Raw genomic sequence first — 24,885 nt, forward strand, 5'->3', positions numbered from 1 at the left:
ACAATACGCTCTTTGTCCCTTTCGTATAATGGCCGGCAATCTGTCTTCAAAGTTTGTATATAATAACGTGAAGCACACGGTGTCATTAATGGCCCTATGAGTTTATAATTATGGCAGACTCTCAATGAACGCACTTCTACTAGGAAGCGTTGTAAACTGCACACATTGCATGTCATTATTGTAAGCTAATTCTTCGTATGTATTCGTCTAATTAGAATGTAACTGTACCCTGATTGAGTGTAGAGTCAATCGTGTCGCGCTTTCATGTAGAAAAAAATTTAATCAATGGCTCACCTTGCATGGAGGGATTATTTATTTGTTTTTTGCATTAAGAGCAAGAAAAAGTTTATGATTGGCTCTTGGAACGGTGCTCGTCGAATCTTTTGTGAAACATGTTAGTGTCTTCAGCGAAGTGCTCATGTTGAACCTTACACAAAAACCAAGCAAAGAAAATATGCCAATGTTGCGTAAGCCTGGCCTCCATGCATCGCCTAACCAGCCCACTCCATTGGCTAGAAAAGTGTTTCGAATTTCATTGGAATTCGTAACGAAGAAAAGTGCGGTTTGAGGGTATTGTGCGCGTATAGGTAGTGCAGACAAGCAGCATGGTACGTGCTATGTATCAAGGACACAGAATTATGATTCATTCAATATGCAAGGCTAATACCAAAAATCATTTCATTCTTTATTGCACATTCTATGTCAGAGCTGCCTTTATTTGGATTTAAATTATGATATACGCGAGTGTACAGTGAATAGATGCTTAATAAATATGGTAAATTTATGTACTAGGCTTGGTGTGTGTATGTATGCATGTATATATATATATATATATATATATATATAGATATATATATATATATATATATATATATATATATATATATATATATATATATATGTAGGCGACTGAGTACAAATTGTACTGACAGGCCGAAAATGTAATGAGTGGTAGAAATTCACCAAGGACTGATTTTCCCTGTCTCCATTGCTGTTCACGCTTTATGTTAAGGACATAGAAAGACGAATTTCAGACCACTGATAAGAGTTTGATTCAGCATACACGCGTTATGGACCACTGGTGCAGCAGGAGGTCCCCGGGCTGATCTATGCGGAAGGCATAAGCTACTAGCGGGCAATGCAACAGAGTAACAGACACTTGCGAATACATGTGGCAACGCAGCGACAAATCTAGGCCTTAAGTTTAGCACAGAGAAATCGAAAATTATTACCGTTATGAAGAGACAGGTAATTACGTCGTCTCAATTGAACGGCAAGTCCTACCCATTCTTCAGCAATATAAATACTTCGTCGTATGCATAAACGAAGGAAATAGTTACACAGGCACCTACCAAGGTCATTTGAAAATAAAGGGGAAGCGAAATGCAGCAATATTGAAACATACGAAAATTTTGGGCCTCTATAAATATGAGGTGATGACGATATATTGGTTTTGTTTGAGCAAGTATAAATAAATGTGACATGGCGTGCGAAACCTGGAAAGGAGTATTGGTGTCAGCGCTAACGTTCGCAAACGCCATTCTGTGCTTAAAATCGGTCGTCTTGTTGGAGATGGAAGTTAACCAGAGATGGATAGGCCGGTTGGCTTTGCGAGCCCACGGCGAAACCACAAATAAGGCAGTTCAGGGCGTCATAGTTTGGGCTCCTCTCGAAATCTGAAATTCGTAGAGCAAAATTAGTTTTCAGGAAAGGCTGAGGATCATGGATCACAATAAATGGCTAGCTAAAGTGCACAAATATCTGTACCTAAAAAGCGTGGACACTGAGAAGAGGAAGAGGTCAATAAATTTGGCAACCATGAACAGGGTAATTGGAAGTGTAAATAGACAACCATGAGACAACAAAAAGGAAGTGAAACAGAGACCATCAATTGGATGCTAAAAATTAGAAGAACTGTGGAGATTAAAAAGCTGAAAGAAAGAAATCAGAAGGGCGAATCTTCTCAGTAAAGAGCCTTGCTCTTTGAGGCTCGAGCTGGCTGCCCAAGGAAAAAAAACATTCCGGATCAAATATTTGCAACTACATGAGGCATCTGTATGCTGCAGCAAAAAGCCAGAGACTACTCAGCAGATCTTAATAGAACGCCAAGGAATTCACGCAGTGTGACCCGTATACAAAGTACAGCTTCCAGAAGCGCTTGATTTTAAAATGGATGGAAGCATCAACCGTTCAGCAGTCGATATAAGCTAGATACATTTATAGTATTGCTAGGAAAAAAGCAGGGAAGAGATTGATACGACGTGATCCTTTACACAGACAGGTAGCGGTACAAGGTAGGTAGAGACGTTTTGAGGAACAGAAAAAAAAAAGGTTAAAGACATGAATAAAAAAATTGCTAGAATGAAATACATGCATAGCGCGGCTGAGTAACTCAAGAAGGCTCGACGGCGATTTGTCATCGCCCCGTTTCAAAAAGGATGCCAATAAATCATCATCACCATCATCATAATTGTTAGGTGAGTCTGCGAATCGGGGCGAGGCTGGTTTGCCGTTGATAAGAGCGTGAAAATCAAGGTTGTTTTCTTTTTTAGTCGCGTCGCAGAGAACAGGAGGAGGATAACGCTGGTGCAGTAACTCGTTACGGAGTTGTTCGCAGTTCGATACTAAGTCCCATATATTTATTGCATATAAGATTGAAACGAAAAGCGTGGCTGTAGGGGATTGCTGTTTCGCTATGTTTTACATGGCTACTATGAAAATGTAAGAATTCGCGCTTGTCAATTGGTTTTCTGTTAACTGACGAGGCAAGCTTGTTGTTGTGCACACTTACACTAACATCAAGAAAGGTGATTGCGGAAGCCAAACCTGAATGGGAGAATGAGATGGTGGACAGGACTGCATCGAACCAGGATATTAACTTCTATGACTCTTCCTCGCCGTGGCACCAGATTAGTGATACGTTGCCTATGAAAACTTCTTTTATGTAATCCCTGGTATTCGGAATTACCATGGTGTCTCTTCTGTCCGCGGGATTTATAGCTATATGTGCCCTGCCACTGAAGTTTGTTAACGGCTTGTCTTCTTCTGTAATGAGGTTCCTGTGGGAGGCATATAGATTTATACGTGTATGTTTGTGTGTGTGTGTGTTTTCTCCTCATGGTGCTAATAAGAAAATTAATGCGTTATTCTATATTGTGGTAACGAGGCACGAGTGTTACTTGGAAAGAAAGACGGTCAAGGAACTGCATTCACGTTTTGATTGAACGGCCCCGCTAAGCGGATTCTCGCTTTTCCCCCACAGACCGGGAAATGATGTAACGCTGTTCAAGGGTGGCTTTTTCCTGGTTGTGCCGTCGGTCATGTCAACACTAAACATTCCGTTACTCACGGTTGGACACGACAAAGTACATTACGAACGCATCTCGCGCAAGATGTTCGGCCCATCTAATGCTTCCTCTGAATGACGCGTTCACTCCTCCACGTTTCTCGAAGGCCAGCGTTCAGTAAACAAGTGCCAGTGTCAATCAGGGCTGGGCGTGCGCCGCAGTCAACTGTTCCAGAAGGCCCTCGCTGCTGATGCTCTCGATCAGTTGAGGTGAGGATGTCTTGCGATACTATTTTGCTCGCTACGGTATCCATGGCATCGCGCGGCCGAGTGCAAGGTCCCGGCGGTCGAATTCTGACTGGTGCAGCATGCAAAGATGTTAAGGTGACAAGCATTGTATGTACGCGAAAAACTCGAGGAAGCTTAATTATTCCGCACCGCTCCACTACTGTGCCCCCCTGAGCCTACATTGAAATTCGGAGACTTTAAGCTCTACCCTTGCACAATTTCAATTACTTTGCACTTATTCGTGCAGTGTGCTCTCTGAGTAGTCAACGGTCGAAAATGATAAGTTACGTATGGCTTTTGGCAAATTCCTCTCGTTGAAATGCCTTGAAGGCTTCGTTTGGGTACCTGCAAAGTTTTCGGTGCGAAATGCATCTTAGAAAGTTCTGGTTTACGTTAGTAAAAAAAATATTTATTTTCCCTACAAATTTAGGCTACCTAGCTTTTCTCCTGGATTTCATGTTACGATAGTATAGCGCTGCCGCATAATATATAGCTATTGATGAGATATAGTTCCTGAAATTGGTTAATAAGCCAGGATTTGTCAGACATTGCAGGGCAAAAGTCAACGCGTTCATACTAAATGAGCCGTAACTTGTATAACAATGTTACGCAAGTATACAAATGTAATTTCAAAATTTCTGTTTATCGATGGAGGCGTTTATGTGCGTAACGTAAAAGAACTGCGGATGTGATTGAGGCTACTAAAATGCAAACCTAGTGATGAACATTGATGAAAGTAGGTATAAACAGTTGCGGACTTCGTAATTTTCTGCGCGATATTGAAATACCAAGAGTTGTATAAATGAAGGTATTCTTTTTCGAATCGCCTGTGCCAAACAGCAGAGTTCAGGTCTTTTAGCTGGGTTTCTCAGAGACGCATACATTACTTATTCGCCGAGTATTATGTAATCAACTAAATAATAAAATGCCACTTATCAACCTTTAACTGGTTGCTTTAACGCATCTATTGTAATTTACGAAGTACAGCCTATGAAGTTACAAGGCATATTAAAATTGAATTAGGGCAAAGGTTTTAGAGTATGCCCTGACAAACCTACAGTAAACACGCACATTTTCCCCTATAACTTGCATTACAGTAGAAAAATAACTGTAGTGACAATAAACTTCGTCGCACATTTGGGAACGTAATTCTAAAACCTAGCCTCGTCCTGCGAAGTTGTTTTAAGATAATGTCCTTTGTAGTATCCCCGAACAGAGTCCGTAATAGCACTATACCTTACGTAAAGCAAACAGTCGAACACTTAGTGAGAGAATTTTAATTCATTATATTGCACAATATATTTGAATTCCTCGCGCAACCAATATACGCCTCCGAGTAATCCAGCTCAGCGGCGAGAATTACGATAGCTTCAACCATGTAGTATTATTGCGAAAGCATTTCATGCCCCATTACGCGGAAAGCCCACGTCGTCGTCGGCAACGTGACCGAGCGATGGTACCAAAAATAGCTGACGGCGCAACGAATAAACAAGCTAGAAAGGTTCGTATTTGTGTCAATCTCAGGGAGGTTCCCGTAACCAATGTAAATTATAGGCTTTGAAAAGAAAATTCGGCAAATTTTGGCCTGGGTGGGCGTCGAACCCGCGCCTCCGGCACGAGCGCGCTTCCCCAACGTCACGCCAGCTCCACGGTTCCGGTGGACAAAAGGTGTGCCTCGCGCGTGCGTCATTGGCCACGTGACGGCGCATTAAACGGAGAGGAGGCGGCGCCACGTCATGAGGGTATAAAGTGAGTGTGTTCATCGCATTCTGAGGTCCGCAAGTGGTATAATGCTTTCGCATTCCCACACGTAAGCAGTATTAGGTGTCTCTGTCGAATTTTTTTAAAGGTATGTATGCGCTAAAAAAAGCAGTTAGAATAATATATCTAGCTGCACATGTATACCTATTTGGCTGTGCTAAGTATTCTGGGGCCCTATACCATAAAACTAATCCAATATGTTTTTATTAAAATATCCTGACGTCAAATTTGCGTAACCACCGACAAAAGCATCGGGCGTGACCCGCAGGGTTTTCTGAACACACCAATCAAACGCTCTCCTCCTTTATAGGAGGTCACTTTTGTTTGCTTTAAAAACGAATAAGAGTGTCTACACTGAGCGGCTTGTCTTATCTAATTCGCTGACAAGAGGCCTGGAGTACGCTCAAGCGAGAGAAAATAATGCAGAGAAAGGCAGGGAGGTTAACCAGAGGTAGTTCCGGTTGGCTACCCTGCGCAGGGGGAAGGTTTAAGAGGGATAAAAAGAGAAACAGAGTAAAAGGGGGAGATATAAAGAAAGGGAGACAAGCACGAACAAAGCGCGTACACTACAGAGCGGTAGGGGGCGGCATTCTGTCGTGAAGCCCCGTAGACCGCAAGAACCTTAACAGCGCGAGTAAGGCCTTCAACGCGGGTGTTCTTTCGGAGCATTGGCCTAAAGCTTTTAGTTCTGAAAGTGAACGATTGTCCAACTGGTCCAGTACTCTGCACATCACTTGTCTCTCAGCACTGTATCGCGGGCAGACGCAGATAATGTGTGCGAGCGTCTCGTTGATGTTACATGTGTCGCACGTGGGGCTGTTGGCCATTCCTATGAGGAAAGCATAGGCGTTTGTAAAGGCAACGCCTAGTCACAGACGGTAGAGCATGGTCTGTTCACGTCGTGGTAATCCAGGCGGGATGTGCATCCGTATGTCCGGAGACAATGAACGCAACCGACACATGGTGAAAACATTTGAGTCCCACAGGGGCAAAGTACACTCACGCGACATCAATCGCAGCTCAGCCGCAGCGTCTTTTCGCGAAAGCGGAATGAAGACTCGTTCACCGCTTTCATGTGCAGATCGGGCAGCTTCGTCGGCGTGGTCATTCGCGCTGATGTTACAATGTCCTGGAAGCCACTGAAAGATTATGTCGTGTCCCTTGTCATAGCTTTGATGATATATGTGCCGAATTTCTGAGGCCAGTTGTTCATTCGGTCCGTGGCGCATTGGGCTTCGTATGCACTGAAGGGCTGCTTTGGAGTCACTAAAGACTGTCTATTGTTGCGGTGGCTTCTGCTTAATGAAATCAAGTGCAGCACGGAGCGCCGCGAGTTCTGCACCCGTCGATGTGGTCACACATGAAGTTCTTAATTTGATTTCCTCAGATTGTGCCGGGATGATGACTGCAGCAGCAGAGCTGTTGAGTATTACTGAACCATCTGTGTATACATGTTGCCGGAATCTGTGCACGTTGTGAATGTGCTCCAAAGTTGCTTGTTTCAAAGCTTGCAATGGCACTCCAGCTTTCTTTCTGATTCCTGGAATTGTCAGTTGAACTTGCGGCTGGTGCAGACACCACAATGGATCTGACAATCGTGTAGCGGGCGTAAATTCTGATGGCAAGTACGACTGATGTCTTACAATAGTTTTAGCAAAAGTTGAAAGTGGCATTTTTGCTGGCAAGCAAGCAAGATGGTGTGAGGGAATCCGAGTCAGGTGCCGGATGTGCGCTCTCAGGACATCTGTATCAATGTATAATGCCAAAGGAGCGTCTCTGGCTATGGCCACAGTCGCAATCGATGACGTTGTTTTCGGAAGACCGAGACAAGTCCTGAGTGCTTGGGCTTGCCCGCTCTGGAGTTTGCGAATATTCGTAGTGCAAGTATTCCCTATTACAGGTAAGCTGTGCCGCAGGAAGCCCAAAAACTGTGCTTTATATAGCTACAACATTGACGGTACTGTTGCGCCCCAGGACTTCCCGCCGAGAAACGCAAGAAGGTCCACAATGGCGGCCAAACACTTTGTCATGTACGAGATGTGAGGGCTCCAAGACAAGTCTTTATCAATGACGACGCCAAGAAATCGGTGCGTTCGTCTATATCGTATAATTTGGTCATTAATCCGCAAAGCATAAGGGGCCATCGATTCACAGCTTCGGTTCACAGACGACAACAATGGGGAATCGATTGGTGAAAACGTAATGGCGAAAATCACTGCGGGATTTCAGGCCACGGGCATTCCATTGCATAATAGAGCTCAAATGGAAAGGGATTCTATGGGGCCGAGCTACAGCACTGAAAATCGATGACCGCATGAAGAGGGTGGGGCCGGCGTCGGCGATTGGTCCGCTTCGCCGTACTTGGCTTGGTGTGGCTGGTCTAAAATCGCGGCGGCATGCAACGGAAGGTTAAGAATCTCTCTAAAACGGATCCTCATAAACTAATAGCTGCCAGAGGGAGGTCACAAACATGCGGAAAGAGCTCAATAACGTTACACGGCCATGCAAAAAGTTTTATTGTACTCAAATAAACCCATGCTCTCCAGCAGGTGCAAGCAGCCATTGCCGAAGCAATCGGCAGCAGCCATATTTGATTCCGTTTTGAACGGGGCAACCTGCGGCTATTCAGAAAAAAAAATTAGTTTTGTTCGGCATATTAATGCATCTTTAACGCGTACACGTCCCTTTGACGCGGTGAGTTTTCCCGGTTTTGTGACGTCGCGTGACAGGCTGGAGAAGTGAGTGAAGTTCGAAATGAATTGACCAATAGCCGAGGGCTAATGGCGAAGAGGCATCAAATAAGAAATAACTATTTTTATTTTGTTCCGTCCAATCATGCATAATAAGTGCGTACGCGTCATACCATGTGGGGAGCTATCGCGTTTTTGTGACGTCGCTTGACGGACAGGCGAGGGGGGGGGGCGGCGTTCAAAAAAGTTTTTGACCAACAGCGGAAGGCTGATTGCAGAATTGGAATAGAAAAGTTTGGAATAGCTTGCCTTAGTAGCGCCCCTGGCTTAGCACTGATACTTACGCCAACTGCAAGTGTTTACGCGAGGTGATTTCGAGCACAAGGATCCTAACACAATGCGTGTGGTACCTGATCGCGTAGATGAGTTTTGAACTCATCTATATAAATGCGTCTTAGGCTGAATAACATTTCCTAAAAACCTTGTAGGCAAAACCTCTTATTCTTTGCTAACTGTGGTGGCAGCTGCTGCCGGTGTCTTGCCGAATAGGTAGGACACAGGAGAGCGATTATGTAACGAATAAGCTTATATGTATCCCCACCTTGCTGGTGGACCACCTTGGTCCTCTACAAACTCAGTGAAATAAAGAAACGACACCTGAATATCGTCAGTGCAATAAATATGCGCCTGCAACTTTAAAAACTTAAATAATTTATTAGAGCAAACCTGCATTTCCCTAGGTTTGGCACGCCTGTTCTGTCGGCTTCTTCTTGCGGAATCATGGGATCTGGTATTGCAGTTAGGGCAATTACCGACAATAGTTAACCGTGCTGGTCCTGGAGATGGCTACACGAATGTGGGCCGATTCAGGACGCCGTGTAATTCGCAGTATAGCATGGATCACGTGAGTGGGGGGGATCAGGCTCCTGCTGGTTTTTCTGGCGCGGGCACTCAAAGGTAAAGCTGGAAAACGTGTTGCAAAGGTGAGGAGTTTTCCAGCATTTATTTCCTGCTTCTCTTAATTTCCTGAATGTTTGATCCATGCGTATAACTTTTTTTTATTTGTCACTCAATATCGCGGTTCGTTTTCAGGTGCTCACTTACATCTGGAAAACTCAGCTATCACAGGACCCTCATACAACGTAACATGCGTGCTTGAGTACAGTGTTTGCAAAAAAATTAAGAAGAAATAAAAACATCCATTCGCAAATTCTCCAAAAATCGGCAGTTATGCCCACCAGCGAAGCACAGTTTTCTTTTCTTCTGGTACATCTCTGTTTCTGTCTTTGCAGGAAACAACAGTAAGATCGTAGATTCGAGCAGTTTCATCCACCGAGTCTTAGTAGAAGCAACAACATCTGCGAAAGGGCACGGTTTATTAGGGACAAGAAACGCCGAAACCAGGACTCAACGGCCACTGCAAGCTTGAGCGCCCCATCCATTAACGAAACTAAAGCATCGACGTCGTGCGCTGAAGCCAGTGCATCACCGACGCCAACGCGCCGTGGTCACGAGCTGAGCGAGGACTGCATCCCCACCCAGGAAGCGCAACCACAGCAGGATGATATCTAGAGTTCGAACAATAGCCCCGAACTCTGTGACAACACTCACCACGACAACGCTGGACTTGCGGATAAAGGATTCCCCGAATGTCGTCTTCGCATGGATCCGAATATTCCTCGGTCACGCTTATCTGTTCGGGATGGGAGCGTTCGGCGTACTTATCCTGCCGGTGCTCGTGTTAAGCCAAGGTGCGCGAGAAATGTTTTTCGCCTTCGTCTACATGCTGATTCAGCGCCTGTGGTACAACGACTACGGCTCTGTGCGGCGCGTGGTGATGACCGGACTCGACGACCTCGAGTCCCACGACAGCGCTCTCCGAGAACGCCACGTAGTTCGTGTTCTCGAAGTGGGTGCCGCTTACGGACCGAACCTGCCCTACGTGCGTCGCAGCGTAGAGTACTGGAGGTTGGAGCCAAACGTGAGCTTCGACGAAGGCTTTCAACAAAACCTGGATGCTAACAAAAAGGTAAACGCAATCTTCCTGCTCTTCTTCTCGTGGTTTGCGTACAGAATTTCTAGAATAACGTAAAAACAGATGCATTCGCCTCTCTGGACCGGCCTCCCATTAAGTGCACAAGAAATGCGGTTCTGGGCGTCCACTCATAAGACCTGAACCAGCTCGACGACTAGAGTGTTTCTCTAGTGATAATTACGAGAGCCTATTTAGGCACACTGACACATTATTCAAACAGGGCGTTTTCGTAAAAGGGCGCCTCTAGCGCCGCTCACACGAACCGCGACATGCCACCACGTTTATTTCGCCGTGGAAAACGACGCCGCCTGCGACAGTCAGCACGACACTGCATGGCGTTTGGCCAGTGCATCGCGACCATGTTACCAGTGGTGGTTAAAACGTGTTGTGTCCCGTTGTGCCACCAGCGAGGCTACCGCGACGAGAGCGGAAAGGAAAGCGACAGACACAAGAATAAATTCACTGACAATCACGATACTCTCTAATGCGAAATTTGTAGGCTGCTCTATACGTGTTTTCATTTCGCGTGTGAAAATTTGTATTATTATTATTATTATATAGGTAAACGGCTTATATAAGGAAGAGAACGATGTGGGCAGCGCGCTTTGTTTCCGTACAGACAACGCGTGCTACTATCGTTGCCATCGTCGCCGTGCAGCCGGTATTGCGCGGCACAACGCTTTTCTTCTCACTTCCGTTCCACCAACGACGAGAGCGGCCCTTTGTCGCGTGGAAATCGCACCAGCAGTGTCAGCGGCGATGACACCCAAGGGAGAGCCACATCGTGCCTTACTTGTAGCCGCTCGTCATCGCCCCTTGGAGGAGCAGTGGTACACATCACACACGCTGGTACCGCGGTCTGACCCCAGCAGCTGAAGGCGCGGAAAAGCTCAGCCCTGCCTACCTCGCGCCCTCCTCCGAAGCGCCACTTTTTCTTTCTGTGGCCGCTGTAGGAGAGGACAGTCACCTACCGCACCGGCTCTCACGCCGCTGGAGACAATGCGGCCAGTGAATTGGCTGATATGTAGAACTACCCGTACTACCCCACTGCCCCTACAGATCTGCTAGTTAAAGGCTTTGTTCTCTACGGAATTAAGAACTCGATGAAACACGACCTAACTATGCTCAAAGCAAAAAATATGCGCATTGAAGTGCATCATTTATATAACAAGGTCAATTCTCGATCAGCGATGGCACGTGTCATCGAAGGTTTGTGCAAATTCGTTGCGTCATGAACTGGAGGCGAATTTTCGGCGTTATCGTTGGCATCGCCCTCGCCGTGACTTTCCTTGTGACGTTTAAATGCGATAAGGTCGGGTCTCGCGCTTCATTCTGTGGGTGCGAGGGAAGACGTGCGGTGGTTAGCAAAGAAGGATGGTGGCTTTGCGCATGCCGTCCACCAGCGTGGCCAATTTCGAAGGGACCCTACAATTCGAGAGTGTCCGAATCCGTTTATATTGCAATCTCCTGGCGTCACACTTACGTACCCAACGACGCAAGCATCTTGTGTTGACCTGCAGCGTTGTTTCAATAGCCCAATCAAACGCTCTCCTCCTTTATAGGAGGTCAGTTTTGCTTGCTTTCAAAACGAATAGCATAGCATACCTTGACAGGTTTTTCTTATATGATTGGCTGACAAGAGACGAGAAGTACGCATTAGTGGAGAAAGTTTCAGGAGGGACGACCTAGCGTATTGAACCTAAATAAACGGATGGGGAGGGTGGTGTCGGCGTCTGCGATTTGCCTCCTTCCCCTTGTTACTCTGGCGGTTGCAGGTCAAAAACTACGGCGGTATGCGACAGCAGGGGCCGTATAACGTAAAAAAATTCCAATATATTTTTATTCCAGTCTCCTGACGTCACATTTGCGTAACCGCCGACGCAAGCATCGCACCGTCACCCGCAGGGTTGTTTGAGCAAACCAATCAAATACACCCCTCGTTCATACGAGGTAACCTTTGTTTGTTTGAAAAACGAATAACATTCCCTGCACTGAGCGGCTTGTTTAATCTAATTGGCTAATAAGAGGCGATGAGCATGCTCAAGTGGAGAGGGATTCAATGGGACCGAGCCACTGCACTGAATATCGATAACCGGATGAAGAGAGTGCTGCCGGCGTCTGCGATTGCTTCGCTTTCTCTTAGCTTGCGGTGGCTCGTCGACAATCGCGGCGGCAGGCAATGGAAGCTTAAGAATGACACTGAAACGGATCCTCAGCAAGAAAGAGTTGGCAGAACGAGGTCGTAAACGTGCCGAAAGTTCTTGAAATCATTACACGGCCACGAAAAAAGTTTTGCACGCAAATAAACCAATGCTCTCCGGCAGGGGCGAGTAGCCAGTGCTGGAGCGATCGGCGGCAGCCATCTTTTATCCGTTTCGCAACGGGGCAGTCTGTGGCTATTCAGAAGAAAATTTGCTATTGTTCGGCATATTAATGCATCTTTAACGCGTACATGTCACTTTGACGCAGACAGTTTTTGCGGTTTTGTGACGCCGCGTGACAGGCAGGTGAAGTGGGTGCTGCCCGAAAACTTATGACCAATAGCCGAGGGCTTATGGCGAAAAGGCGTCGAATGAGAAATACCTATTTTTGTTTTGTTCGTTTAAATTATGCATAATCAGTGTGTACACGTCATATCAGATGGGGAGCTATCGCGGTTCTCGTGATGTCGAATGACAGACAGGTGAAGTGGGAGTGGTCCAAACAAGTTTTTGACCGATTGCGGTGGGCTGATTGCAGAATTGGAACACAAAAGTTTCGAATAGTTATCCGTTATAGTGCCCCAGATTGAAAATGCCGGTGAAAAGGATCCTCACCGAAGGAGAGTTCGCAGACCGATTTCGTAAACGTTCTGAATGGGCTCGACCACGCTACACCACCATGGTTTTTTTTGTTATTTTAGGCAAGCAAATTCATTCTCCCTGGCAGGTTTGAGGAGCCAATGTTCGAGTCATCCGTAGGCAGACGTCTTCTATGCCTTTCGGAACGGAGCAATGTCCAGCATTCCAAAAAGAAAATACTTTTGCTGTGTTCCGTACATTAACGAATCTTTATTGTGTACACGCCACCATCAAGTGCTTTGTTATCGTGGTTTTGCGACGTCGCTTGACAGAACGGCGAAGTTGGCCCAGCTCGTAATCTTTTGACCATTACAGGAGGGTAATGTTAAAAAAGGCGTAGCCCAAGAGATTATGTTTCTTTTTCCTTTTTTTGTTCTCATCATGCAGAATCAATGTGCACAGGTCAGATAAGATGGGGAGTTTTGACGCTTTTCGTGACGTCGCATCAGAGACAGGCAAAAGGTGAGGTGGCCAGAAAAATGTTGGACCAATCGGGGATGTCTGATTGCACAAATGAAGCAGAAGCAGTTTGAAATACCTTTACGCCATAGCACCCCAGACCACGTGATCAAGCGTGCGCAAAGGAGGAGCTGGTCGGGAGTTCAGCACATGGTAACGTGAACAAGCACACGCGAGAGAAGCAGGTGAGCGCTCGCCTCATCTTCGAGACAGTACATATCGGCGCATGGCTGTCCAGGAAAATGACCGCATATGCGCCCTCCACGCGTTATCCTGGCAGTAATCTGCAGCGAATGCAAAGGTCGCGCTAGACCACATACTTGATTACTTCATGTGGGCTGTCTTTCCGCGCGCCTAGTGCTAGAACTCGTATAATCTTAAGTTTCGGAGATTCGTTAAAGCGAAAGACAGCACCAAGCGTTTGCTCCCCGAAGTCGGCACTCTTCATCACGCTAACATCGTAACAGAAAGTGCTCAAGTGCTCAAATATGTTCATATCTGCATGGGAACCTGTTACAATACTCTTCTGAGTTTAATTAGTAACAGAATTTTTACTGCGTTTTATACCTTCGATAAAGCTACGACCCTTACGTCATTTCATTATCTAATACTTTGCTGTTGCTGTCAATGCTCGATTTTTCAGTTGAAACTGTATTTTTTTTTTATTTTCGCGCGGAAGCTCGACCAGTCCAGTACTTGAAACATACAAGACTCGTATGCTTTTAATTACATGGAGGAGGTGAACAGCACTCAACTACAACGCAGTTTGTGATAAATGCTTCACAAAGGTTTGGTTATTCAACACGTCTTTCTTTTATTTAGCCTGCATTTTCTACTGTTATGAAATAATCATCCCGTGTTTCTTGCGTGCATTAGCTACGGCTTGAAATTAAAACTGACTCTAATGTATTTTCTGTACAGTATTGTTACGCGAACACAGGATTAAGACTGGAGACTGTTTACAAAGTATATTTACAAAAGGCAACTGTAGCGCTGGGCAGTTCAGCCGGCAGCTCGAGAGCCAGAGAGCGTTCGCCGTTTTCTTCGGGGCGCCCACGTGCAGCGGCCAGACGAAACACGCAATATGCACGTACCAGTAACCCCGGCAGCAGAAGCACCGCCCCGGTGCGCCTAAATATCGGTGATAATAGGAGAGTAATAGGGTTTGAGGCATGCGACATGCACAACGTCAGCGGAATTCGGGGCAGATGCGGCACTGGTACTGACTGGGGCGATTTCATAGATAACTGGAGCTAGGGCCCGCAGCACGCGATATGGGTCTCTGTAGCGAGAGAGGAGTTTTTCTTACAAGCCAACGTGACGACTCGGGAACGACCGCAGTACCAGAAATCCAGGCTAAAAGGAAACGTCTCTGTGTTAGCGTTGTGTTGAGAGATCAGGAGGCAAGCGCGGGCAATTTCGCGTGCTTATACTGCCCTGGTGATGGCGTCAAGTACATATTCGCTGGTCTCTGCTGCGGCGAATGCAAGCGGTGCGTCCAGTGGCAATGTGGGTTCTCGGCCGAACAACAGAAAGAACGCGGAATAACCGCCAGTGTCGTGACGCGAAGAACTATATGCAAAAGTTACAATAGGTAAGGCAAGGTCCCAATCATTGTGGTCGGACGAGACATACTTCGCAAGCATGTCTGTTAGGGTGCGATTCAGACGCTCAGTGAGACCATTAGTCGTGGATGGTAAGACATAGTCAGCTTGGTGGAGCACGACTGCAGGATGTCGGCTATGACTTGAGAAAGAAATGTCCGACCACGGTCTGTGAGCAGTTGGTGTGGAGCACCATGCTACAGAATCACGCCGCGTCAAAGAAAATCGGCGGCGTGATTGGTGCAGCTTGTTGGAAGCACTCTGGTTATGGCGTAGCGCGTGGCGTAATCCGCCGCCACAACGACCCACTTGTTGATCCACGTGGAAGCGGGAAAGGGCCAAGTAAGTCCAAGCCCACGCGAAAGAACGCCTCTGAAGGAATGTCGAGTGTTTGAAGGCACCCGGCAGGGAGCGTCGATGGTGGTTTTCGCATGCGCAACGTATTTCCCGACGAAGCGGGCAAGGCCTGGCCAAAAGAAGCGTCGGCGGATCCGGTCGTAGGTGTGGGAGACGCCAAGGTGACCTGCCCTTGGTAAATCGCGAAGTTCTTGGAGAACAGCTGACTGGAGGTATTTAGGAACGACGAGGAGTAGGGCAGGACCGTCGGCGCGTACATTGTGGTGGTATAATACGCCATCCCGGAAAACAGGTGAAGGGATGAATCACAAGGCGAAGAGTCCAAGCCATCAATGATGGCGCGCAAAGTGGCAACACGGCGTTGCTCGTCGGCAACGTGTAGCAGCTGAGAAACTGAGAAAACGCTAGCGTCGGTGTCGGGGTCAGGGTCGCCGGGTGGTTCGTCCACGGGATAGCGTGTTAAACAGTCTGCGAGTCTTGATGTAATCGGCTCGACTTGTACACTACTGTTTGGGAATATTCGTGCAGCCGCAGAGCCCAGCGACCAAGCCAGCTGGTAGGATTTCCAAAGAGGTCGACGAGCTTCTCCTTGAAAGCATCCCAGCTAGAGGTCTCGTCCTCATGTGTTCGGAACCAGACACGAGGAGTTCCACCCAAGTAGAATAGGACATTGGCTATCATAATGGTAGGGCCGGAGCGCTTGTTTTGTCTAACACGCTCATACAGGTTGAGCCAGTCGTCAACGTCAACATTATCTCGGCCAGAGAATACGCCAGGATCGCGGGGATTGGTAATGGTAACGCACGTTGTTGTCGGGGTCGCGGGAGCAGAAGGAGACGAGGTGTCGTCACCTGGAGCCATGGCGGAAAGCAGGACGGTGTGGTCGCTGCGGAGCTCCCTGGCGAGGACGGGGAATGGCTCCCTCCACCGAAATATTATGCGAACAAAGGATTAAGACTTGAGACTTTTTACAAAGTATCCTTACAAAAGGATAACTGCAGCGCCGGCCACTTCAGCCGACAGCTCGAGCGCCAGAGAGCGTTCGTGGTCTTCGTCGAGGCGCCCACCTGCCTCGGCCGCAAGAAACACGCAATATGCATGTATCAATATTCATGACATTTTTTTTAATCACACATCATTGACATCATCGCCTCCTGCCTGTCTTCTGTATACTGTGACAGTGTTTTCTTCCCTTCGGTGTCACCGCTCACACTGCGCCGTGAGGGCCATTTCAGTTCCAGTTCATGCTAACAGTTAAGAAATGGAACTTGACAAGTGCTGCTTCTTAAATTCACAGTAGGTTTGGTCAACAGGCTTTAGTAATTGTCAATTTACACCACAGCACCGCCACTCTCGGCCTTAGATAATGAGGACAATTTACTACTGAATCCAGTGAGGATGGTGAGGATCAAATGCAATAGCATTACAAATATCTAAACAGATCCGCTACAACCAGATTCGTTGGTATTGTACCCGAGTTTCTAAAGCAATGGGCCGATGCGGTATGCTGTGTGCTCCAAGACACACTTGGGCAGAAGGTAATAGATATGCATAATTCCCCCGTCTACCGCACCTACCTAAGTAGCATAATAATGCAGATTTAAGCGAATCTAAAAGCAGTAAACAACTTCCTGCGTGACGTACAGCCATTTCTATAGAATGTCAATATACATTTCTTGTCAGGTTGAATTGGTGCGTACTATTCGCGGACACGGTGAAGACATGAACATGCTGCCGGACGGCCACTTCGATGCCGTGGTGATCACGTACGTGCTGTGCACGGCCATCGACGGCAAGAAAATCATCAGCGAATGCAGGCGTGTGCTGAGAAAGGTAAGAAGTGCAGCTTTACCTTACGAGTCACCAAAAGACAATATATTAGGCTTAGTAGAAGAAAGTCTCAGAAATCGTATATAACGGTAGCCATTGAACATAAATAAAGTAGTCTCCCAAACCAGGCGTGACGATCCCAAAAGTAACGTCGTCAGTATTAGCTGGGAGCAGTCAAGCAGCTTGAAATGCGCGCGAAGCAGGCTGCTGCGGATTTATTGTATATTCAGTTTTTCTGCTGGTCTCACTAGATCTTCTCTTCCTCTTCATTGATTCATTGTACAACTTACCCGGCTTTCAACTTCAGCGCGCCTGGGGTGATGTGAAATAATGCTCCCGATGCTTGTACTGCTTGTACTCGCAACTTTACAGCGTTAACTTTTTTCAGCTGATCCTCAGTTAAGCGCTGTCAGCCCAGTCCACACGCAAACCTACACTCTTAAACTGAATTACACCCTTTGGGTCATATCTTGGCGCACAACGATAATCGTCATCTTTCTTGCCCGCGTTTCCTTTCTGTAACGCTGTGAGCCCGGTACTCCCCAGTCACGAACGGCATGCGTGTTACCAATGCGACACAGTATTCTCGACAGGAAAGTAGCGTGCGCCGAGTTTTCAAGAAAGGAAAAGCAAGCAACGCAGATGACGAGAATCGTTGTGGGACAAATATACATACACCTCAAAGGGTGCAACCATTTTAAAAGTGTTGTTTAAAAGTGTTGGTGCACTCTTAAGCAAAATTATATACTTTGGGTCGTCTCTTGCCACGCAACAACAATCGTCATCTCTGTTGCCGCATTTTCTTTCTTTAACGCTGCGGGCGCGGTACGTGCAAGTAACGAACGGCATGCGCGTTGTCAGCATGACAGAGCATTCTGAACAGGAAAGTAGCGAGCGCAGCGTTTTCAAGAAAGGAAACGCAATCAATAAAAATTTCCCAGGTTGTCAAAATCAAAATGTAGTGCCCCGCTGCGTCATGCTGCAAAATAAGATTGTGGGCTTGGAATGTAAAGCTCTCTAATTAACTTTTAACACTTCTGCCCCAATGCTTTGCACCATGTGAGGCAACGGCAGTGCTAACCTTCTTGCAGGCTATGAACAAAGGCACACAACAATGCCTCAAGCAAAACACATCTCCTTGTGTGTTCTGTGTACCACATGGCCAAACAGAAGTGGCGTTGGCAAGTAAACTTCAATATCAACTTACCACTCTATTTTAGCACTGAACACTGATGAATGTAAACCTTCACCGTGAGGATCACCGCCAATTATCGTCAGTCAACGCAAACAACGAGAAAGCCACGTTCACATCGATTCCAACAGAGCGTGGGACAGACAATTTTTTCTTCTCTGCATTACCATTTACACAACTGTCTGAGAAGTTTGAAAGCGTACATGTAGGAGCGCATGATCGAAAAACTTTTGTACGCATGTAGGATTTATCCCGGACCAACGACTTGAGAGCGGCGAATCAATGCCGGGACTTCGTCAACGTGCAGCCACCGCTAAAATGTGATGAATCAGCGCGTGTCCGCAGTAAGGCGAACGCCGGTGGATCGGTTAAACCGACCCTAATGTGATAATGAAGACAACTTTCAAATTGTCGTCATGATCATATTGATCATGACTATTTACCCATATTATGTGCAGAGCAAGACAAAGGCCTCTCCTATGTTTTCTTCCCCTTAGAGTTGTGCCCTCTGCTGAACAGACGCGATAGTGCCGCATATTTCATCCTCTTATTCAGCCAGCTCCAACCCATGTTTGCTGGTGACTTGAAAATTCAAATTTCATTTCGTAATAAAATGTTGATTTCAAGATAGCGCTTCCAAATTGGGACACTCTAAATATTGTGTCTTCGCGAAGTGCGATTTATTCACTCCACGTGAGCTCAAAGCCCACGTCTGTGATTTCACTAGAAAATTTGAGCCGCAGAGCCGACTCATGCTCAATTCTTCTCATTAACCTTAAGTGCACGTGATACTCTAATTGCATTGGCTATCGCGCTTCACATAGTTGCCATCAAATCACTGAGCCAAATGGGCACCTATCGGTAGCCGATATCGGGCGTCATGATATCCTACTCAGTGTGACTTGTCGGTCACGCCGAGTAGTTTAATTGTTCGCTTGGAACACCTTGATCCCGCTTACAACAACAAAGAGAGCTACATAGCTTCTCACGAGTGCGTCTTACAACCAGCTTTTTGTTACAGCTAAGTAGTCGAACATCAACCTCTTTTCCAGAATACTCCTCACCTTCCATCCCTTCCAGGCGCTACTAAACTTCACTCTCGCGCGTGCTCAAGTATGTGTCTACTGAGACAGAAGTGTAAAGTGGAGCGCAGGAAGAAAAGAAAAGACACTATGGATGATTCATTGCTTCAATTTATTAGCTAAAGGAATGGGCTTCTCGCCTGTTTGTGGGAAGGAAAAAAATGGTAGGCGACCCTAATCTTTGACTTAGTTTTCTCTTAGTGGCACTCGCACCTCGGCGTTGGTGTTCTTTAGGTTAACTTTAGGCGAACTCAACGCACGAACCGAACTCGTAGGCAACTGTTTTCCAATAATTAGCCGGTTGAATGTTATGTCACATTTTTTGTGTGTGAGGTCATTAGTGACGTCATTACTTCATTTTTCTACAGCCGCCTTTCCAAGAATTTCACCAGTGTCGTGCTCACGTGGCGGATCTCTCAAGTGTACGATTCTGTGCTTTGGTGGCCGGTAATCAGTGATTTCTAATTAATTCTGACAATTCCAGACACTTCAGTAACTCAACTTGCAACTAAACTTATGCTTTGATAGAATATGTATGATAAAACCCATGAATGTTGTACTGTACTATCTTTTGTATTTTTCTAATTCCTTTTATTTTTTCATCACCGATCGTGTCAGCGATTTCTAGTTAATCGTAATTATTCTAGCGACTTCAGTAACACAACTTGTAACTGAACGTTTTCTCTGATATTATTTAAAGTTGCACGTTGGGCTTGTTCGTATCAGGACGGACGCAAAAGGCGGAGCGCATCAGAAACAGGATAAAAGAAGAACACAGACGACACAGGGCGAAACATGTGTATAATCTGTCTTCTTTTGTCCTGTTTCTGGCGCGCTCCGCCTATTGCCTCCATCTCTGGTGTTATATTATAATTTATTTATATATATATATATATATATATATATATATATATATATATATATATATATATATATATATATATATATATATATATATATATATATATGTTATATATTATTATAATATATTATTATTATATATTTATTTATATATTTATATATTTATTTATTTATTTATATTCTCCTGATTTATTTTGAATTCGAAATTTTAATTATCCCAGACATTTCAGTAACCCTACTTGTAACTAAACTTATGCTCTTCTATTATTGTTAGAATTAAACCAACGAATTTCGTGCTGTACTATCTTTTCTCTTTTTTTTATTTTGAATTTGCTCCCCGGTCGTCGCAGAAGGTGAAAGAGGAATGCTGCGCAAAGAACACGAGTGTCACTCGATGCTCGTGGTACTAGTAAGCTGGGTCACTTGAAGTTAGCCGCGGTCACAATGTTAGAGTCCATGTACGAGGCTGCTCGTCCTGGCGAACTCCAAGAGCAAGCCGAGCATGGGCTGTCAGTTGTGAGGCGCTCCCTGTGTCCGGCTATCATAGTACAGCGCATGAAATGCTTTTAGCTTCTGTTTTCGGTGACCTTCAAGTGATCTTGACCGAAAAGTCAGCGCACTCAGGCACTCAGACGAGAACGTTCTGGCATCGTTGCGAGAACAAAACGCGATCATCAGGGCAACTAGTTGTAACTTAATAGAATGTGGTCTGTGGCACCCGACCCTTTGTACAGGACCGCAGTACATACGCTAGTTACTGTCCAAACAAGTTACAAAAAATATTGCTTCCGAGCTTTTTCTAATGTTTGTTCACAATATCACTCCAGCTGTAACGTCTAGTGCGCTGACGTTCAATTTGCAATTTCCAATAGCGACGTTCAAAAGGTAGACACATTGCACCATAGACTTCATAGTCATCTTTTGGCGCTGAGACAGGGTTGTTTGTGCTCTTTTCAAAGCCAGCAGTCCATGAGTTCGGCAGCGCATGTGGTGGTGGTGGTGGTGGTGATGTTGAAGCAGGCGGGGTTAGCCTGGCGTACACAGCCGGCAATTGTTCCGCCTGATCCTCCTTCGAGTTGAGATCAGGGGTGTGTCACCAGGTGTCGTTGAGCCCCGTGTATCGCAGGAAGGCTATGAGCAGTCGTAGCGCTCTCTTCCTGAATGCCGCGGGCCCTCCGGGGAAAAAAACGTTTTCAAAGGTCCTGTGCGTAAGACCACTCTTCTGTAGGTTGTCGACCATCGCTTTTCTTTCTGTGTCAAACTGCGGGTATAGCCAAATGAAATGTTCAATGTCGCCAATGTCACCGCAGAAAACACAGAGTGGAGAAGCGCGAAGCCCACTCTTGAAAAGCCAAGATGAGGTGTACGCAGAGTCGGTCCTGATGCGCAGGTCTCGCACCGCCTCCTTCGAAAGTAGGCGCCCCGCTGTGTGATCAGGCCGGCAGCGTCCGTCACGCCGCGGATGGTAGTGAGATGCTTGTGAGTAATCACCGTAATTACTCCAACCAATCTGCTTTGCCGGCGGCCATTTCATTCTTACACCTACTCTAGGTTACGGGAGAGCCACCATTCGTTTATTGTAGCTGGGTCGACATTTCGGCCTCGTACGGCTGCGTGTGACGGACGCTAAATAGAAGGGAAGTTTGAGAGCTACGGGCCGACGTCTCAGCTCCTTGCGCACGGTGAGACGTGCGACTAGACGAGGCAAAGCGAAATTTCAATAGTTAATTAGACTGAGCAACACAGCCGCAAACTCACGTGCTCAGGAAGGTCGTGTTACGCTAACAAAGTACGCATGCCGACTCTCTGAAGCAAGATAGCCACTGCGCTTAGCGGTGAAGCGGTATGACAAAACTGTGGCAAGCGGGGCGCTAGGACGAAATTGAAAAGGTTGTATTTGACTTAAACAAAAATTAAAATGCGATAATGACGGAGATAAAATGTCTATAAAAACGCCCATATAATACACTTTTATCATATTCTTGAGTCATATATGACGAAAATTGTGGCTAAATGTGAACTGAAAGCAAAATCTTTGTATGTTTTTATGTTAATAAGGAAATCGTACAGCAGTTAAATAATTATGGTCTACTTTAAATCTCGAAGACAAAGAAGTAAAATTATTGAAAAAAGCAAAGTTTTGTATTAATGCGACTGGTAAATGGTCAATTTGGTACACATTTATACCTCTCCTGTATATGACTAAAAATATCTCCTTTGTATGTCGATGGCAAACCTAAGCACTAAGCAAAAGGAACACGAACACGCGAGGAACCATCTCGAGGGTGGGGTTGATACCGGCTACCTCGTGCGCTCGTGAAAGAAGTGCTTGCTCTCATTCAAACGGTAGTACCGTGTTCGTAAGTAGCGAGGACGGGTAGCGGCTGCTATCGTAAACAAAGAAGTATCTGAAAGAGTCCGATAATTTTACCAAAAGGTTTGCTTTCAAGTCCTAGTAAAAGATCACCCAATTAGAAAAATCACGAAGAAACAGCCGCCATGTTACTCAGAATAATTTGTCTTTCATGGTATTTAAAACTACAATCAAATACTTTCAATTTCGCAATAATAAAGTCAATATCTAAAAATAACATTTGAAAAAAATTAGTCACCGAACAACTTGCGAGCTCCCCGAACAAAACAGGAACTTGGAGCTCAATTTGCAAAAGACAATATGCGGTTCTTGCATTCAACACTACGACAACGTCTGTTTTAAGGGCTGTGAAAAGGGCAAGGATGAATCACCTGCAGCGATAAATCCTGGCAGCGAAGGTTTACAAAAGATTCAAAATTAAATGCTGAACTGCTCGTAAGAAAACGCTGCGGAGGAAAGCTTCCACAACCAATTCATTTGCTTAGCGTTGACATTGCCGCTGGTCTTTATTTTATTTTCGCACATGAGATGGATTCCAAAAAGCTCGTTGTTTTTTAAAGAAATACTCACTACAATGTAACCGATGCTTTCGTTTTCCTTTTACTTGTTTTATTCACCGATGTAATATACAAATAATATTGAACTACCACAAACTAGCCATGCATTAAGTCTGAAAAAGTACAGCCATCTCACATGTAAGGTCTGTAATTGGTATCAAAAGGATAGGGCGATCATTCAGGGAGATGCAGAAATAAACATAAGAAATGTACCTCGTCGTGTCAGATGAGCTGACGAATGCCCAGTCCCCCTACGAATAGCATGTACCGAGATTCAACGTGTCCTAATGTGACGAAGTGAAATGAAAATAAGTGAACCATCTAATTGTCAAGTCCACTAACAATGATAGAGAGAACACTTCTTCTAAACGAGGTAAGCCATAACATCTTTGTAGTATGTGCACGTGAATGGATAAGTGATTCTGTTTTCTAATGGCTTCCCTTTACACTCTGATGAAGTCTTGGCCAAGCTGTCTTAAATACTGTGCCAGTGCTGTTTCACAAAATCTCACCCATCGATACTGTTCACTCGCAGGGAGGTCGCCTTCTCTTCGCCGAACACGTTGGCCACAAAAAAGGCACGTTCTCTAGGTTTATGCAGGACCTGCTGGCACCACTCGCCCAGTATATGACCGGCGGCTGCTACATGAACAGAGACAGTGGTCGCATTTTCAAGGAGGCCGGCTTCGAGACGATCCAACTGGAGGAAGTCGATCTGTACCTGCCTTTTGAGTACAGCTTCCACGTCTACGGCGTGGCGATTGCCTAAATACCCGCATGAATGGACAGTGCATTCATAAAAAGACGACTTTAGATATTGATGATAGGTTACGCTATGAGCGCATGCTTCTCGTCGACACGCGAATAAATTTTCAGCACTTTGCAATATATAAACCGCCTCTAGATATTTGCCTGGGATTTCTACATGGGCTAGCTGAAAGACAGTTCACAGATCGAGCTATAGATGATGCACTTTGGCCTTACACTTTTATCGACTACCGTCTCGTATATGAAGACGAGCTGATTTGGTGGTAGAGAATACCCATGAAATAATAATAATAGTAAACAGCGTAAATTCCTGTTCACATTCTGTACTACCAAAAAGACAAATCTTATTTCCTTCACTGTACTGTATTTTTGAATGAAACTTGTGTCGACAGCTCTTGAAATGTATAAACCAATTTTAAGCTCCACTTGTTGAAGGGTGTGTTTTCGCAAGAACTCAGCGATCACTGACGCAAATTCCACAAGCAATGGTAATCAGATATATTGCTACCCTGTGCAGTGGAGCCTTAGGAGAGAAGATAGAACTGCGTGCGGTGTAGAAAAATTCCCGACTGTGTTCGATCTTGTCTCTACACCCCCTCGACCGTCTTGTAAACAAATCCATCTCATCCGTAACAACTTTGCGGTGCTGGGTAAGCGCTCTGGGTGACCTTCTTCTACGTACCCACCATTTAAGGCGGTGCTTGCTCGGACTGCCCCCTGAAGACACGGACATGAACGAACCACGGGCCCTATAACATATAGCTATTCCAATATGTTTTTATTGCAATCTCCTGACGTCAAACTTGGGTAACCGCCTACGCAAGCATCGGGTGTGTGACCCGCCAAGTTGTTTAAGGAGACCAATGAAATGCTTTCCTCGTTTATAGGAGGTTACTTTTGT

At 45.7% G+C, this 24,885-nt stretch overlaps 1 protein-coding gene across 3 annotated transcripts in view; it reads left to right on the plus strand.

Moving 5' to 3' along the window:
* LOC142584760 (thiol S-methyltransferase TMT1A-like) overlaps positions 1 to 24,409 on the plus strand; it is a 66,413-nt gene extending 42,004 nt beyond the window's left edge. For 2 of the 3 annotated variants that reach the window (XM_075694996.1, XM_075694993.1), the window contains exons 2-4: positions 9,318 to 10,054; positions 17,004 to 17,153; positions 23,752 to 24,409. In XM_075694996.1, the coding sequence (XP_075551111.1) occupies positions 9,587 to 10,054; positions 17,004 to 17,153; positions 23,752 to 23,985 (852 nt within the window). In that variant the 5' untranslated portion in view covers positions 9,318 to 9,586 and the 3' untranslated portion in view covers positions 23,986 to 24,409. Of the gene's footprint in view, positions 1 to 3,453; positions 3,557 to 9,317; positions 10,055 to 17,003; positions 17,154 to 23,751 lie in introns of all 3 variants that reach the window. The other variant, XM_075694995.1, reaches the window with a different exon arrangement.
* The last annotated feature ends 476 nt before the right edge of the window (positions 24,410 to 24,885 follow it).

The sequence above is a fragment of the Dermacentor variabilis genome, chromosome 6 (genome assembly GCF_050947875.1).
Source record: "Dermacentor variabilis isolate Ectoservices chromosome 6, ASM5094787v1, whole genome shotgun sequence".
In the NCBI taxonomy this organism is placed as follows: domain Eukaryota; kingdom Metazoa; phylum Arthropoda; class Arachnida; order Ixodida; family Ixodidae; genus Dermacentor; species Dermacentor variabilis.